This window comes from Cloeon dipterum, chromosome 3 (genome assembly GCF_949628265.1).
Source record: "Cloeon dipterum chromosome 3, ieCloDipt1.1, whole genome shotgun sequence".
Taxonomy (NCBI): Eukaryota; Metazoa; Arthropoda; class Insecta; order Ephemeroptera; family Baetidae; genus Cloeon; species Cloeon dipterum.
Window position 1 is genome coordinate 14,772,918 of NC_088788.1, and position 18,107 is coordinate 14,791,024.

General features: G+C 45.5%; 1 protein-coding gene across 11 annotated transcripts in view; it reads left to right on the top strand.

Moving 5' to 3' along the window:
- The first annotated feature begins 924 nt into the window (after positions 1 to 924).
- mmd (mind-meld) overlaps positions 925 to 18,107 on the top strand; it is a 227,654-nt gene continuing 210,471 nt past the window's right edge. For 10 of the 11 annotated variants that reach the window (XM_065485337.1, XM_065485341.1, XM_065485338.1 and 7 more), the window contains exon 1: positions 925 to 1,137. In XM_065485337.1, coding sequence (XP_065341409.1) covers positions 1,083 to 1,137 — 55 coding nt within the window. In that variant the 5' untranslated portion in view covers positions 925 to 1,082. The remainder of the gene's footprint in view (positions 1,138 to 18,107) is intronic. The other variant, XM_065485340.1, reaches the window with a different exon arrangement.

Sequence of the window (18,107 nt, forward strand, 5' to 3'; positions counted from 1 at the left end):
ATATGAAAGGAACTGTGGCGTAAATTTTGATGGTGCTCAAAATCTTCTGTATTCGTTAGGCTTCAAACCCGCATACATGAAGCCGCAAAGAATTTAAAAAAATCGTATTTTTTTAAAAGAAAACATGTCTTAAATTTCGAACAGTAGAAATAATTATCAAAACACAAAACCGAATCAAACGGAGGCATTGTGTGCGAATGCTAATTATCCATCAGATGAAAAATGCGGGGATGCAGAGAGCAAGGAATATATATTTAGTTTTTTGGAGTTTGATTTTCAGTCAGGATAGCCTGTGATATTAAAATAGAATAGAAAATTTTATCACACGCATTAGGCGTGATATTTAAATGTGATAATGGTTTTATTTAATGAACTTAACCATGTATTTGTCTTGCTGAATTAACAAAAGACTGATTTAAAAAAGATATAGCAGCTTGTTTAACGCTAATGTACAAATAATCTTGCATGCATGTGTGCTGTTACTGAACTTGCTTGTTGGTCGAATGAAAAATTTCAAAGGGCGTCGAGTGCGACATCGCGTGCGTGGCGGTGGTCAAAGAGTGTCGAACGAGCACACTGCTTGCTTTCGACGGCGACCATATCTCTCGTTCTGCCCGGCGCTTTCATTAAATGCATTCGCAGAACAAGATTGAGCCGCGGTTTCGCAGGGGTACGGGGGTGGCTGGGTGGGTGGATGGGTGGTGGACGGGCGGGCGGGCGGGCCAGCGGAAGGTGGTGTGCCGTGCACGGCGGGTGGCGCCGGGGTCGGTGCGGCGGGCAATCTGCACATGAGCTGGCGGGCGCGATTGCAGCAGGTGCCGGCAATCTGGGGTGGCGAGGGCGGGCGGGCGGGCGGGGGGAGCAAGGGGGTGGGCCGCCGGAGAGAGTCGGGCCGGCGCAGAGAGCTGCGGGCCGCGAGCTGTGGCCGCCGCCGCCGGATCAGACGGGCGCTGGAGGTCGATATCGAAGGCAGCACCACCACCATCTCTCTCTCTCGTCCTCTCAGTCAGAGCAAGAAGTCTGCAAAGGGCCTCCTCAGGATCATGGCGCCCACAGATGCGGCCTCGTGAGCGCGCCCCAGCATGCTGTTGTTGTGGCTGCTCATAGCCTCGGCGTGGGGCTCCGTCTTCAAAAGAGGTCAGTTTTTCCTCCTCCTCGTGACTCTGCCGACCGGCAAATCCACTTCTCCGTGATTGTTTTTTTAAATGATTAAAATCGGGTTTTAAAATATTTTTCGATTTTTTAAAGCGAAAAAATCAATGAAAAATCTCTTAATTTTATTAAATTTGACACAGGGTTTAAAACTTTTGGCTCGACACAAACCTTACAATATCAAATGGATTTAATGTCAGTGTGTTTTTTCTCAGACATGATATATACTATTTTTCATCTGACATTACATAATATTTTTAGTATTAAAAAAGTAGCTTATGGAGTACAAAGAACACTCGTCAAAAGAAACATCAAAACTTCTAAATGCAAAGTAGGCCCACTCGACTTTGTGCAAAAATGCGCGAATCTGTGTTCGACGATTTTACCCAGTCGTTCGGTGAAATTACGTAGTTTGCCTGTGTATGTGCGTAGAATTACCAGAAACGCACCATAAAAGCTGAATTTGCGATGGTTGTTGTTGTTGAAACTTTCGGGGAAATTGAGCGCGCGCCTAGGCCGCTCGCTCGCGTTAAAATTTATGCGCCGAGTCTGCAGCAATAACTTGTTTCGAGTGTCTTGAGCGATAGTTTGGCCAAACTTTCTTTGCACTCTTTGCGCGCGCGTTAAGCTGACTCGTAAAAACTTCCATCTTTCGCCCGCGCGCTGCATGGATGGGAAAGCAGTTGAATTTCGTAATTAATTTCAAAACTTTGCTCCAAAATAATAATTTGCGCGCAAGTGTTTGCTGAGAGAGGGCCAAAAGTTTATGGACGAGATTATCCGGTTTTATGCGGCACGTAAATTTGTCTCGTTATAAACATTTCAAGTGTCACTCAGACAATAAGAAGCGATAAAGTGTCGAAAAGCATCGTTGCTCACGAATTTCGGCGATTGTTGCGCGACGATGGAAAGTGAGCGTACGGCGACTAGCTGGCTGGCTGGCGGGCTGGCTGCTGCCTCGCATGGCAAACCTCCAAAAATGATGCAAAAATTTTGCCGAGATTTATTGAGTGACGCAGTGAGCGTGAAGATTATCAGCAGGCCAAAAAGTAAAAGTGAGCCTGCCGCCGCCATGCAAAATTTCCCTCCTTTTTTCAAAGAGTTAACGAGCCCGTGAAAAATCTTTCAATGAAGCGGAAGCGAAAAATTTTGCCCGCCCCACCGCCGCTGCTACTGCTGCCGATATAATAAATTCGGGCGGTCTTAGTAGGAAAGAGACCAAGACATTACCATTAATTGGCCGTTTTGAGCAAAGAGAAGAGAAAAAGAAAAGTTTGGGGTAAGTGCTGCAATAAAATTACATTCCACGCAAAACCACTCTGATGCAAATTGGCTGTGCCGAAATGGGCTTTTAGTCAGCGATTACCGCAAGTTAGGGAACTTGATTTGAAAATTTTAAACTATTGTGGCAGGATAAATGATGTTTTATTATTAAAGAAAGGAGCTTGTTGATTTTATTTAACTTTACATATTTTTTTGTGTCATCCGAATTTGTAATCTGTACGGTGGCAAGTCGTGTACGTTATATACCGGCAGTGCTTGTGGTGGAGAGCAGTTTCTGTCGAAACGCATCCTCACAAACCGTCCGCCTCGAGTGGAAAATCGCGGAAAGCCAGCCGTCTTATTACTCCTTCTACCAGCAGCAGCGGCGAAGCATCTGCAAAAATAGTAGTAAAAATGGTTTGCGGCGGTGGCGGGGAAATCCGCAAGACATTTGTAACGCCACGAGACGAAATTTATTGACGACATGCGAGCATCTTAAATAAAAAGGAGAAAAATCGCCGGCACTGCCGCTCGCGCCGAGCCAGCAGCTACAATGGAAAGCACTTAGGCCCGACCCTGTTATATCTTCCTGCTGACAAATTCCGTCTTTCGGGTTAAACTAAGCCAATAAAGGCCGCCCTTACGTCTTCATTTGCCCCGCGCGCGCCGACCACCTCTCCCGAAATCCACCCCTGGACCCGAGCAGCGGCGCCGTAGTCGTCGTCGTCGTCGTCGGCGATTACTGAGTGAAATCCCACGTTTCGTCAGCAAACACCGAAATTGAGCAAAGTGGGCCACAGAGTTGTTTAATTTTATTTTGGTTCGCCTCCCCCGTCGAGCTGCGAAGGCGGGGCGCTTTTGTGGGTCGGGGTGGCCGGAATCTGCGTGTGTACTCACCCGCCGGGCATAATATCAAATATGCAGAAGAAGCAGCGGTCGTGGAAGATGTAATTCTCAGATTATTGCCATCCAGGCCGCAAAAAATGAGGCCGAGCAATAACTTTCCAATATCGTTTCCAACCAGTTGGATTTATATTTCGAGAGACGTATCAATCGAAATCGGATTTTCATATGCGAGGGGAAAATACACTTTTATTGCAGCGAGTTGTACGAAATGAATTATGGCCAATAAAAGTTATTACGGCGAATCAGGAAGGGATGGAAAAAGTTCGCAGCCAACAAACACACCTTTTCAAATCAAATCCCAAAACAGGTGTCAAGTAAGCAACAGAAATCCCGCATGAATAATAAATAATTCCAAAAGAGCCTTCTTGTTCATTTTGTTTTCACAACTACAGCCACCTGCGACAAGTGTCCGATAAATTAATTATTAAGATTCCGTGTCTGGCCCCTTCGCTCCCCGCCCTCGAAAAGCGGCAACACGCTCAGCACTTCATTGAGATTTAAATTGGCCTCGCAACTTTTATGATGTGAACTTACCTGACTCTTCGCTGTCGTTGTCGACAAGTAAAATTTCGAACAGCACGCGAGCCTAAAACAAAATTTCCTCCTTCGGCGAGCTGCCTCTGTATGCACAAGGGGATTGTATTGCTTAATATCCGTAATTGCGGTGGAGCGCAGGACTATTTTAAAGTTGGCCAGATGGTCATTAGTCACGATTAGAAATTCTGAGAGGCGATCTGAGGGCAGTGAATCATGAGACGAGCTCGAAAGTTTCTTCTTCATCAATTTAAAGGATAAGAAAAATCACAACTACGTTTTCTTTCACTTGGTTTTCGTGAATTCACCTGTCACAACAGCCATCCGATTGTCCGTAAACTTGCGATCAGTGAGTGCAATATGTTTCTCCAACTCAGAAAACATAGAAATGCCGTTAAATTTGACAGCAATGTCTGCTTTCATTGCAATAAAAGTAACAAAACTGTCAACGGCAATAAAGGCCCGAAACAGCCGGCGCACACGTGAACTCTTTTCGCACTGCCCATCGGCGGGCGCCATTGTGATCAATAAATAACTCCATAGACGAGAAGTGGAATAGACAAAGCACGCACGCGAGCCACAAAATTATTTCAAGGCAAGAATGAGAGAGCGCCCTGGAAAAGCAAACGACAATTTTGCTCTCGTGCGGCGCGTGGGAAGAGCGATAGGAAAAATTCAAACAAGTTGGGTTTCCCAGCTAATATTATGACTTCTCCTAACTTTTAATTGATTGCAAAGGAGGCCCCACGAGTGATCGTAAATTTTGAATCGAGCAAATGGCGGAACGAGCAAAATATGATTGATTCTGCTGGGAACGACAGAAACTAACTTGATCGTGCTCCACTTGTTTGCTCTTTCTGTTACTTGGGCCGCGAGCGAAAAAGAACAGAAAATCAAATTACCAGCTGAGAGAAGCTCCAGCAGTAATTTATTAAAAACTAACTTATATTGCACTTGTTCCGAGCAGCTCTCTGCTCGCTCGTTTGATTTTCTGCTGCCTGCAGGCCGCCTCGACGCTGATTTTCAAACGGCTTGATTAAGAGGACAAATAAGGAGGGGGAAAATGGAGCAAATTAGTTCTTTGCTTTAGTAAAAAAAGTTGTACTTGCAGTCCGAATCCTTTGAAGAACGCGTAGGATCGAATTTAATTAATTCTCCACCGACTCCCTCCAATCTGAAATGGAAGTCACAATTCCTTTAATTTATTCGGGATAATCGAAAACTTGCTAATGCTGCCAGCACGTTTAAGGTCAAAGTGCCAAAGAATCGATTTCGGTGAACTTAAAAAAGTGAAAAGCGTTTTTACTGATAATTTATTGAAGTTTTTTCAAGGAACTAAATTCAAAAGAAATATTCGTTTTCTGTGGATTCCGTTTCACTACATAGTACATTTCATTGTTTGAATGCCATTAAACTAATACATTCTATGAATTGATGGTTATTACAAGAGTAAGCACGAAAGGATCGGCATCGGTACATTAGTCCATCTTGTCAGCAGAAAGATCCACGAGTTGTTTTCCTTTTATTTGCCATGAAATTATTCCGCGTGCGGTTTGTTATTTCTGCACAGCGATGATTGATCGCATTGTCAGAGATTTATACAAATCAGGGGTGCGTTTGATGGATGCGCGCGGGTCGAAATAATTGACAGATTACGTATATGCGGTTGAAAATTTCGCCGGCGATAACCTGTCTGCCGCCTTCGTCCTCCCCCAGAGTGGCAGGCTTATTTTTTTTCCACCGTAGTCAGCGCGCTCGCACGGTCGCCTGTGTATATTAAAATTGATATATTGCCCATTAAAAGTGGCTGCCTTTTAATCTGCTATTAGCACTTTAATAATTTATTAGCAGGGCGACCATAAATTGAGGAAAGAGCCCAATAAAAATAAACTCCTAACTTTTTTCCACTCTCGCTTCGCAGCAGGCGAGAAGAAATAATGAGACCGGCTTTTTCTTAAACTTGCCGTGATAAATTCCAAGTTTGGCCCGCAGCTCGGAGGCAGGCAAAACTGATTTTAACTTTGTCGCCTCGATTTAAATTTATCCCGTGCTGAGAGGAAACGAAATCCAGCTGGCGAATCTCGCCCCTAAATCCTTTATTCCGAGCAATACGGAGCCCTCTCAAGATGGTCCTACCGTCTGATTTTCGTTTGCCGTAAACAAACTGCTCAAGAGCAATTTACAAAGCGAGGGTTTGCACGAGCGTGCAAACTTTGCGTCGCTACAAGGCCCCAGATGTAGAGAGACGGTCCCGGCGGAACCCTATGAAGATTTAAACTTAATTTGGGATGCAAGTTGTTGTGTGTTGGCGAAATAAAGTCGGGCAGAGCGAGTTTAGACGGACAGCAAAATAAAAGGCAGGCCGTTCGTTGCCGGGAGCCCCTTGAGACGGCCCGTGTAGGCAACCTGCTCGGCTCACGTGTCGCACAGGTTGCCTATCTGCCTTTCCAATGAGACATGCGGCGGCACTGCTCCTTAATAGAGGCAGGGGCGGCTTTCGGCCCCGTGACACGTGCCACCGCCACCTCATCGATCCCTCGAAGGAGAGGCCGCTCGGATTAATCACCCCTTCGCAGCCATCAATTAACCTAACGTATTTATTTGCCCAGGGACACTTGATTTCGCGTCTCCTCTTCCCTCTCTGCACGAAAAAGTCGCACGATCGAAAAGTTTAAATTTGGAAAATGGCCCTCCAATCACATTAATGAATATTTTTGCAACTCCGCTTGCCAACAATTCACGATTTTTGACAATTGCGAGTCATTAGTGCGTATGATGGAAATTGGGTGCAAAGTTTTGGCCCGCTTGTTTCCTTTCTTTCGCCCTTCCTTTGCAATAAATACACATGGAATGATAATAAGCAGCGGTGGTGGATTTTGTCCGCGCGCAGCCAGAACAGAACCGAGCGAGAAATTGCCGGGGAGTTTGAGCGCACTAATGAGCACCGCATTCATATTTTAATGCTGTTGGGTCTCTCTCTCTCTCTCTCTCTCTCTCTCTCTCTCTCTCTCTCTCTCTCTCTCTCTCTCGTTTTCCTCCCTCCCTCCAGCGGCTCGCCCGTCCGCCAGACTGCCAGCCTTTCCCATCTATCCATCCATCCATCCTGCCATCTGGGCAAAGAAAGAAAAGACTAACGAGCTGCCTCGCCACCGACTCTACCCATTGTTGCCCCGAGAATTTTCGCGCCATCCACAAAATGAACTCTGCTCGTTTCGACACTCTGCATTGCCATCTTGTTCCTTGCCTCCTTTCTTGTTATTCTAGAGGGTAATTTGATTTCAAGCTAAGTTGGCTCGGTGGCATCTATTTGCGTACAACCTGCTCTTGTTATATATTTTGTGTAATTACAACACAGATAATTTCACGAGGGAAAAGATTTAAGAATTAGCGGATTTTTTAATTTCTTAAGAGTTTTTTCTTGGAAATGAATAAATTCTTTGCTTTTATTCACATCATTTATCTCTGATTCTAGGTGAGTCAAGTGGGACCTTTGCACGGCCACATTTTGTTACCCGGCTAAAAAGGGAAGTGCATATATAGTTTACCTCTTTTCCCGCGCGACTTTAACTACAAAAAAGCCGCAGTAACGGCTAATGGGCTGGAAAACAAAATGAATCTAAAAAAGAGCTAGCTTGCCCGCCTTTTCGCTGGTGTGCCGCCGCACTGGACCTTCGTGTCATAATTTAAAGTTTCACTCTGGGTGATTTATCGAGCGCGTGATATATTATTCGGGTGTGTCCCCAGCGCCGTCGATACAGCGAGCCGACATAGCTACAGCTCGCCGTGGCGCATTTTATGATTTGTTTCTCTGATTCGCAATAAATAGCCGGGTCGGAACAAATGGGCGCGTCGTCCATCTCCTGCAGTGCCTATCTATGCGAGATGACTATCTGCATTTCCATGGAAATGCTGCATGCCCGGTCATTGTAGCTTTGCACTAGTGACGCGCCGGCAATGTGTAGGCATAAATGAATAATTTAATTGGCACTGTTTGTTTGGAACGCGTGTGCACGCGAGCAATCCCCTCCGCGCCCCCCGACCCTTTGACTTATTGTTTTGCAGAATTATTCAATTACCTGCTGCTCCTCGTGTTTGAATTAAACGACCATTCGCAATTTCCTATCGCTTTGAATGCGCACAAACACCGAATTCAGAATTAAACAAACAAAGGCTCCGTTCTCTCTGTCGGTGTGCCGAATAAAAAAAATACAAAAATGAAAACCTGTTGCCAACGAATGGACTCAATACTCCGCTGGAAATCCAATTGGTCGATGCGACCGTTGGTATTCATTTTTTTGTATTTCAAGTTATTTAGAACAGAGTCATTCGACGGCAAGTGAATTATTTGGCAAATTACACTTTACGCACACGTTGGCTCAGTGAAAAAATTAAAACACAGTTTTGGCGCGTTGGACGTCAATTTGCCTGGATCCGCAAACAAACTAGAAGCCAGCCAGCGCCAGCGTTGTTTGTCAATTTTTTACGGCCACCATGAATAAATTAAAAAAAGCAGTCCCTAGGCTCGTGTCTGCCCGGCTTGCCTTTCTTGGCAACGCTCCGAGGGACGTCGTTTTACAACCCCCGAGGCTCGCACTTTGCAGCAGCTTGTGATTGGCGATGATGATCATATCGCAACAGATGCCTGCGAAAAATGTCAAGTATTAACATCCTAATTGGACAAAAAGTGTGAATTAATTTCCGTTTCGAGCACTGCACCCGGAATCAATTAGCGCGCAGATTAAAGTTTTTTGGTCACGGCCGCATTTGCATTTGAATGGCGTGTGTGCCACTTGTGAAGGGGCGAGAGGGGCGAATTTAATAACACAACTAGCACACCCACACATAGGATGGGGCCAGCCAGCCGGTATTAAGCCATAATTCACGTGGCGCACCCCGTTTGCCAGATGCCTTTGCGAACGAACGTTTTTGCCTGCAAACAAACGGCCTGGCTCCAAATCACGAGAGTGCAGGAGAGAGGCCGAGTCTGTTGGGTGGCTCGTCCGCCACCAGCATCACACCATCACTCGACTCGACGCACTCTCGGCGACCAAACTGATTTCTCCACGGGGAAGTGAGAAAATTATTGCTCCCATTCTCGATAGAGTACAAAGGAAAATGGATTTACGCCACACTAGGGCCGCATTTTTGCATATCGCTTTCACGTTACCCGTGACAGGCCTAAACCTCAGGCAATTTCATCCTAAGCAAACTCTGGAGTACTAGATTCTATCAATTAGTCTTTTTAAATTGCAAATGTTGGCTCTGTCAGCAGCCAGTTATCATTTTCCATTAATTTTGAAATTTTATCGTACTTCACTGGCTATATCCTAAACTTGAGCACCGATAAATCTCAACACGTTTTCCCTTAACCCCTATTTCCCCTCGTTACACTTTAATTTCCTGCTTTAACGTCGTAACATTAACGAATTAAGTTCTAAATTGCTCAACTTCCCCTCAACTTCGCGCGCTCTTTAAAACAATTTGAATGCTGCATTATTTACATGAAATGATCATCCGGGGAGGTGCAAAAATGAATTACACGCTAAAAAAGCAGGGGTCTGCACAATATTTAATAAGGCTCCCGCGAGAATCACAACCACAGCATAATAACCAGCAACACACGCTCGCTGCCGCGCACCAAATTACAAAAACAGCTCGATTGCAGCAGCCGACTGCTGCAGTGCATTCACTGCCCCTACGGGGTCGGTTTGTGGACCCAAAGGACGCGCCACGCACTAAAACGCACACATAACGCGGCCGAGAAGTTATATCTTTTTAAGTTTCATGGCCTCGCAGGGAGTCGCGTGACGCCGTGTGCAGCCCAGCATAATCAGCTCGCATGACTGACTTAATTAAGCAAGATTGAGACGTGCGAACAGGCAAAATGAGCGTGTAAACGGAATTAAAAAAAATACACATCATAAATAGGCTGTCGTTTGGAGTTTGGCGCGCACCTCCGTCGGCCACGGATCGGTTTGCGCGCGGAGGGCGAGCGGGTGGCGGGCGGCGGGTTGGCAGGGTGGTGGTCGCTTCGCTCCTCGTTCTCTCTCGCTGGCTGGCTGGCTGGTTGGCTGCATGTATATGAAATATTGATCTGCCACCAGCAGCTCTCTTCAAACTTAATAATCAGGTTGCATGCTTGGTAAATCAATGACATACATACGTATGTACACCGACGTGTCTCTGAGTCAGTCAGTCGGCCGGTGTGTGCGCCGTATCGGGTCCGTGAGAGCCGCCTGGGAAAGTGACATGACAAACTGGCCGGCGGAAGCCGCCACTCGAGCTGTTGCCCAAATTTGACAAGGACATACATTGGCGAACACTTTTTTGCTTCCCCTGGCTCTCCGCAGGGATGGGGAGAGGTTGGTTTGACCCGCTGTTTCGTAATCTCGTCATACCACTAACAAGGAAACTCGTAGGATTTTCCGTTCTGACAAGTAGAGATCTCATTGGATTCGAGGTTAGCCTGGTGTGTTTTGAAACTGGTTCACTGGAAGTAATATCTGAATCGAATATTTTAGCAATTTCTGGAGCTTTGGATAAATGAATAAATATTTAAAAATACATCATATTTCCTCAATGAAGGGTTATTTAGAAATATTTTATGAGATGAATCGATCAGTGGGTCATATCTGAGATTCCAAATGAGTAAAAGGGTTTCGTTCTGGGTTCCGAAACTCTTACACCTAACGTGTTAAAAGTCAGATGAAATTTCTATATCTTTATTTTTTCGCTCTTTTTATCTCTGTCCGAGGACCGGGAAGGGCGCGCACTGCATTAGCACGAATGCTGAAACCCGGGTCCCAATAACACCGCGAACGGATAACATGGGCGCACCAGGCCGCACAGGGACCCAGCCCACTCAAGGGCCACTTGCCTCCGCACCGAGGACTGCATTGAAACGCTAGACATTCGTCCCGTGAAGCCAAATCACGCATGCTGGGAAGGTGCAAACCAGCAAGTAGCTAGGTGCGCCTCCCAGCCCGTTGAGCAATTTGAGCATTTCGAGTCACTAAACTAACCACTTTTTGCCATCTCTGACATTGGGTAGCCAGTATTAGATCTCCGAACTGCTCAAATACCTCCCATTGCTTTGACACTCCTGAGAATGCCTTAACAATGCGAGCCAACGGGCTGGTTATGCTGGTTTATGCCAGTCAAAATTTTAAAACAATATATACCCTTTGAAAAATTTCACGAGAGGATGTTTCCCCTTTGCTGCTCCATATCTCAAATTATAAAATTCATCTAGCGTGCTTGAATACATAATGATGTGACGTCAAATCCTAAACCATGGATCTTTATAATTTAATTAGTCGTTTGGAGCATTTAGTAATATTAAGCATGAATTTTTATTTCACTGCCACCTTCCTTTTACTGGCTCAAAATTTATGTCAATTTTGAAGTGCTTTTAAAGAGAAGGAAAATCTTTATGAAAAATGCGAGGGAAAAGCCAACCAAGGTTTATATCTTTTTCCGCAATGAAAGGGGCGTTATTGCTTTTATAGTGTGATATTGTTTTATTGACCCAAAAAGAAAATCCATTTAAATCTTCTAGTATAAGTCTCCTGCAGCAAAAGGGCTGCTTCGTAAATTTTTACTTTACGAGTCGTTTAGGAGTTTCCAGGTCATTAACACGATCCCTAATTCACTTTTTACTGTCGTTTTAAGGAATTCACAAGCAGCTAGCAGAGTACATAACTGTTACGGTTGTAGTTTTCCACCGCGAAAAAGCATGGTGCATATAGTTTTTCCCAAAGCGCTTTTGGCCACACACCGTGGCTCTGGAATTCATATTCTTTTTTGGCCGTGCGTGCGCTCTACAGTGTGTAATTTGCCCTCCGCGAAATTACTCCAAACAAACACACTCGCACAATGGTCGCACGCATGATTCTGCCGCCAAACCACGTTATTTACGAGCCATCTGGCACACACAACAAATTACCTACTCCCACCAAACAATGTAAATTGCACCGCTCTCTAATTCTTTTTCGCCGTGCCAGCCACGCGGCGGGCCAAGTTTGTTTTACTGCGATCGGAATTAGGCAAGATTTGCGGCAAGCCCGAAAAGATTTTGCTCATTAATTGCCGGCAGATTTGGCCTGTTATCCGCGGCAAAACGGTCGAGCCGTGGCGGCGGAGGTTTGCGAGCGGCTTTTGGTCTACATATTGAAATGCCTGGGGCGCCTTCGCACTTTATGGCTGTGTGATGGCCCGTGGAGTGCGCGCGCGAGCATTATAGTACTTCTTTATATGTGCCACTTCCAGCCAACTTGGTTTTGGCATTGCATCCGGACCGGCTGACTGGGTTCTGGCTGAATGCAGCCAGTCACTCGCAGATTCAGTCCCCGAGGATATTATTCCGCGCTACACGCCCCCGCACAAATCCGAAACGCCGATCATTACGCCGCTCGAAACTTGTTACCCAGTTGCCGACGCCCGACTTGACCTAGAATTCCGAGCGTCGATTCCAGATCCATCACTTTTATCGCTCGCACAAATGAGGGAAATCCTTTTCGGCACCTCCTGCATGCCAGTTTTATTTTTATTGATATGCGTTTGGCTGACAGATAAAACTTATCACCCTCTGGATTTCTCCGAAAACACCGTCATCCCCTTGAACTGCTACTGTTATTACAAAAGGAAAAAAAGGCAGCGCTTTTTTGGTAACGCTCAAATATCTGCTGAGGAATCAAGTATGCAACTTTGAAATGCTCACGAGTGCGTTGAGTCTGCTAAAAACTTTTAACAAGAAGAGCAGTGAATAAATTGCACCCTGGGGACCAACATGCAAAGTCGACTCGCTCGAGACTCACGCCTTTAATCGAATCTGGAGCATGCACAATCGCATTCTTGGAATACCGGGGCTCAACAGCACAAGTAGCATTTCAAAAAGGGTTGTACGTAATCGACGCAGACGAAATATTCACAAACAGGTCATAAATCACCGACGCAGTGACACACTTGTTACACAGCCTCGTGACCCCAGAACAGAGATCAGCTAGCATGTGACTCGCTCCTGCGGATCGATTTATCGCATGACTCTGGGCGTGAAGGTCTCATTGAAAAAAAGAAACAAATCTTCATCTTTCACACACCATTTATTTTGTTTTTCTATTTGCGGCAGGCAAACTTGGAGCAGGCGTCAATTTTCGGCTAGATTTATGGCGAAGCTGGCGGCATAGTTTCACGCGCAAATGGGCCCCTCGAACGCGCGCGTGTACGAGAGAGCAATCAATGCAGAGGGAGCCGAGCGGTGCAGGCAAAGCAAAGCCAGAACGACACGCCGCTTGTCAATCACCCCTTTGGGACGCGCCCGAGAGTGATATTTCCATGCTAAACACTCGTCATAAATCAAAGCCTTGACTAAGTAGTGGCAAATCCCGTCGCATACTCCCCGATTGAGAGATTTGTTGGCCGAGGCTGCTTCTTTTTCAACGTCCAACTTTTCTCTCTGCAGTCAAGTATAGATTGTTGTGTGCGGTGCCATTATGGTTTCGCCTGCTTTTCCCCCGGCTCGGCACCCGCCCGCTGCTCGTGTGACTACTGTTTAATAATAGAGAGAGAGAGAGAGAGAGAGAGAAAGGGATATCGTGCAGTTTAACGCCATTAGAGTTAAATGCCGGCAGCCCGCCTCCCTCCGCCCGCCGCCTTCGCAGCTGCTTTGTTTCGAGCAGATAAATTCCTTTTCACACACGCGCCTGCACTTCTCCGCAAGCCCGCACTGCACACAATCCTGAGGCCTGGGGGCAGTGAAATGCACTCGAATTAAGACGCCAAGTGGCTGCGAAATGGGCAGAGAAGTCGTTGCCACGCGGTATTAACACTCCCTGAGTCAATTTGGCGCCATCTGCTGCAGGCGTCCGTAAGCTATCTTAAAAAAGAAGGTTCTTATAACATAACTAACCGCGGAGACTTGTTTATAAAGGCAGATCCAGAGATTTGGTGCTCCACTAACGACGTGTTTCCTAATTTGGAATAGACCCAAAACTATAATTTCAAGCTCCGACCATGGAATGCGAATGAAAGCATTCATAATATAATATAGTTTCATTCTTGCCGATTGTCTTAATCTGTGCAGTTTCCTACTGAGGAAACCTTCCTCCCTTCGAAGATGGCCAACTACTTCAAGTTTTATTTTTTCCACTGCTGGAAGGGCTTCTTTAGTCAAACCTCATCTTCAATTCATCGGAAGAATTTGAATTCGCGCGTATACAGAATCGACAGACTGAACAAGCGGTGGAGAATATCTCACTAGTCGTGCGAACGGCACGTTCCCGAAATTGAGGATGGCGCGCGGCGCCGACGTTGTATAATTCACTGGCTTGCATGCTCGCAGCCCATCAAAAGAAGACTCCATTTATTTGTTCACTGCCCCGGTGATCAGTGGAATAGAGAGTGGAGCAGCAGTGAATGAGAGATAGAGAAGCAAGCACCGTCGGCGGCGGGCAGATTACCATACATACACATGCGCGCCTCCTGATGAAATGATAATATCGCCGCGCGCGCTTTTTCTCGCACCCGTTTTCTTTTCCACCGGCACCTCTTATGAAAATATATCGCGCGCGGGCATTTTTATGAGGGCTTTTATTAAATGACACCGCCGCCGACGAGTGTTTCTTCCACGCAGCCAAATTCCACGACCCAAATTGACTTCCTGCGCCTACTTTTTTATTATGATCTCGCACCAGAGCGAGAGAGTATTTTACTTTGAGGAAGGAAGATTACCCCTCAGTCTCTGTTTTCTCCCATGGAAATTATTATCAGATTCGCCCGAGAGAGGAAATGTTTTCCTTGAAATATTCTGACGGAGAGCAAATCGATGGCTGACGGCAATAAAAATTTAAATCCGCAGACGCAAAGGTGCAGAGCGACAACTCGACACACGCCGTGCGGCATATTTATTTTTTCAATATATGTATGTGAGAAACGCTTTTTGCGACGCTTCAATTTTTCTCCCCTTCGTAGCTCGGCCGGGGAATTTGGCAGGAAAGTGCGTGCGTTTGCGAAAATACCGCCGACGACAAACAAAAATATCTGGCGCTGCTTTTTGTTAGAAATCGGCACACGAGAGAAGAAGGCCAGGCGGGCGCCGCTTCCGCTCTTGTCGCGACTCAGCACAAAAGGCGCCTTTCAAAGTTTTGATTGCGTTATTGTAATTATTCATTCGGGGAGGACGTCAAATTGCCGCCGGTTATTAGATAACTCCATTACCGTTAATCCAAGTTTGCTTGGCGCTCTAATTATATACCACATGTGAACATACACATCCAGCTGAGATTACAGCGCACATTTTGTTGTATTATCCCCGGCGGCAATAATAATTAACCCCGATTCATTAACTACACATTAGAATTGCACTTACTCGCTCGTATTGCAAAATCATTGCAGGGATTAGTGGACTCTCCAACTCTCCCTTTGTTTGAAAGTGATTTCCAGCAGAGCACCATTCAGCGTCAATTAGCGCAGCGGCTAAATACACGGCAAATGCGGATAAAAATAATAAGTGAAACAATGACAGCATTAGTCTGAAACCTATAATCACGTGACTCAATAGTTCCAGCTAATTTTTATTAATTACAGCTAATTACAACATTGTATTTAATTACAATCCCTTCCAGAGGATTACAAAATTAGAGCTTTAAACATCAGCTATTATATTATTAGCATTCATGAAATTGTTTCAAAAGTGCTAAAATTATGTCAGACTTTCTGTATGAACAGCAGCTATTTGGGTCAGTGTTAATTGGATAGCAAAATCGAGGCCGGAACTTGTTTCGAAGCAGCTTTAAGTCTTGGGAACCCTTATACACGTAAGAAATGTTTGCCTGGAAAGCGCTGTCTTGTCTAACTTGCTTCCCGATGTAGCTGACTTGCAAGTTTCAAATTGTCCTGAGCTCTAGGTTTAAAAAGAGCTGAGGACATATTCATGGGGTGTGTTAGAGACATGAGAAAGTATTTAAAAACGCTTTATATTTGCTGTTTCCTAAATTTTCCCTTCCCAAATACGTTAGCTTCCTTTTTTTTCATTGAGTTTTATCTTTAATTGATTAAGAGTACAATTTTATACATACATACTATCAATATTTCCTTTATGCGGGTTTAATATGATGTGCGGAAAGCCCTGTCAGAAATACTTGAAATTAAAAAAATAATCACATGTAGGCATCTAAAAGTTTGGAGGAGCACGTTGAAAGCCATTCTTGAGAACCGCTCCTCCACACTGGTCGCTCACTCAATTCACTCAATTAGGAAGCAAGTGCAGACGCGGAGAGCAGAAGGATGCCACAAGTTTATGGTGCAGCACATTACTTTCCATTTCCAAGTCAGCCGCTTCCACTTTTTGCGCTGACATTTATAAATCCAGGCCGAGCGAGAAGTGGCGCCGGCGGAGACAACTTCCTCCAGAATTAATACGAATGTACAAAAGCTGACAGATTCGGTTTAAGATGTTATTTCCAGCGTGCCGGCAACTATTTGTCAAAACTTGTCTCGCACCGAGCAGTTTCGAGCGGGCGGGCGCGAATTAATCACCTCTTTTGGCTGCGCCACACGCAAATTCGGGCTCTTTAAACGCGTATTGTTCGCAACAAAACGCGCGCGCACTCTCGCAATGAAACGTAGCGAACGTGCGTGCAATGTGTGCCGCGAGTTTACTCTCGCTATTGAATCATTTCGCCCCGCGCCGCAATTTATCACGTGCGAGGCGTATGCTTTTAACCTGGAGACGAATGAGTCGCCCGAGTGCAGAGACAAATTGCACTCCGATCCACCCAGATGCTGCTTCCGCCACCGCCGCCTCCAATTAATATTTCCACTGAAATAATTTATGCAAACGCACTTAAGCGCTGGTGAATTCATTCCTCGCGGAAAAATGAACACTTGCTTCCCGCATAGTCATTAAATCGACGGCTCACTCCAACAATTAGGCCGAACGTTTGGCTAATGGTCGGAGTTTATACGCGCCCAGATGTTCCTTAATTGGGCGAACTGCAGTAAATAAAATGCCGGAGATATTGTTCTTTTCCACGGGGATTAAGTCAGACGTTCGTCTTTTTTATGGCGCGCATCCCATTATAAATATCCCCCTCTGCTATTAGTGAGGAAATTCAAAGCTCCCTTTCTCTTCAGCGCTTTTTCTATAAAAAGCGGCACTGCACACTCTGAAAATGCAGGAAAGAGAGCGCGAGATGGAGAGCAAACCAAATCCATTTTGTTTGACTCTCATTACGTCCGACAGCGAAATTTAACCCGATGAAGAGCAGCCTGAGGATCAAAAGGAGGAAGAAAACTCGAAGCTTTGCAAATTACCAGTATATTTGCATAGAAATTGTGCAGCGGCAGCGCAGCCATTGCATGCACTAATAATGCGATACTTCTTCGTACGACCGCTATCTATCAGCTTGTCTCTTTTTGTGCGCGGAAATAATTCATACACATCGTTTTTCCCACGAGAGAGGAGACGGGAAAATAATGGCCGCGGCGTATGCTGGTATAAATCGTTCTCGGACCCGGGAGTGAGCCAGCACGTTCGCTTCGTGCACCTGGCAAATATTCGCCCTTTGATGTCTGATCAGTGGCTCGTAATTGGAACTGTAAATCAAACAGCAGACTCGACAAATAAATGGAGGAAACGTCGCTCGATCTGTCGTCGCTCATTGTGTGGAACGAAAATAAGACGATTTTTCCTTTCCGCAGCGGACGCGACGTGAAGCAGTTTTTGCCACCAGATTGCACGGGTGTATGATCAATATTTTCGTGGGCCGCCTGCTCCAAAGAGCCCCGATGCAATCACACACCTTACTTCGTTTGTCACCGCCTTGCTTTCCACTCTTGAGTCGTGACTGACTAATGGCAAGTCAGAAAATAATGGGAAAGGGTTGGAAATGAGTGGCGTCGTGGGATCACAAGGGTAAATGGACTGGAAAAGCTTGAAACATAGCACTTAAATTTTGGGTGGTTGAAGATTATGTAACGCGTAAAACTTGTGTTTTCCCCAACCCACAGACTCGTTGGTGGAATGTTTTTTTTAGTTTTTTTCTAGGGTCTGCAAGATACCAGAACTTATTTGGATTTTTTTTTTTAATTTTATGACGTCCAACACAAATGATGAGAAAGGAAAATACACGACTCATCGTAACTCAAGCATGGCGGCTCCTAGGTTCTTGAGCAGCAAATTCACAATTTCATTGAGGACCATGTACAATTTTACATTGATTGAAAGCTGAGAGAAGGAGTTGTAACATGAAAAA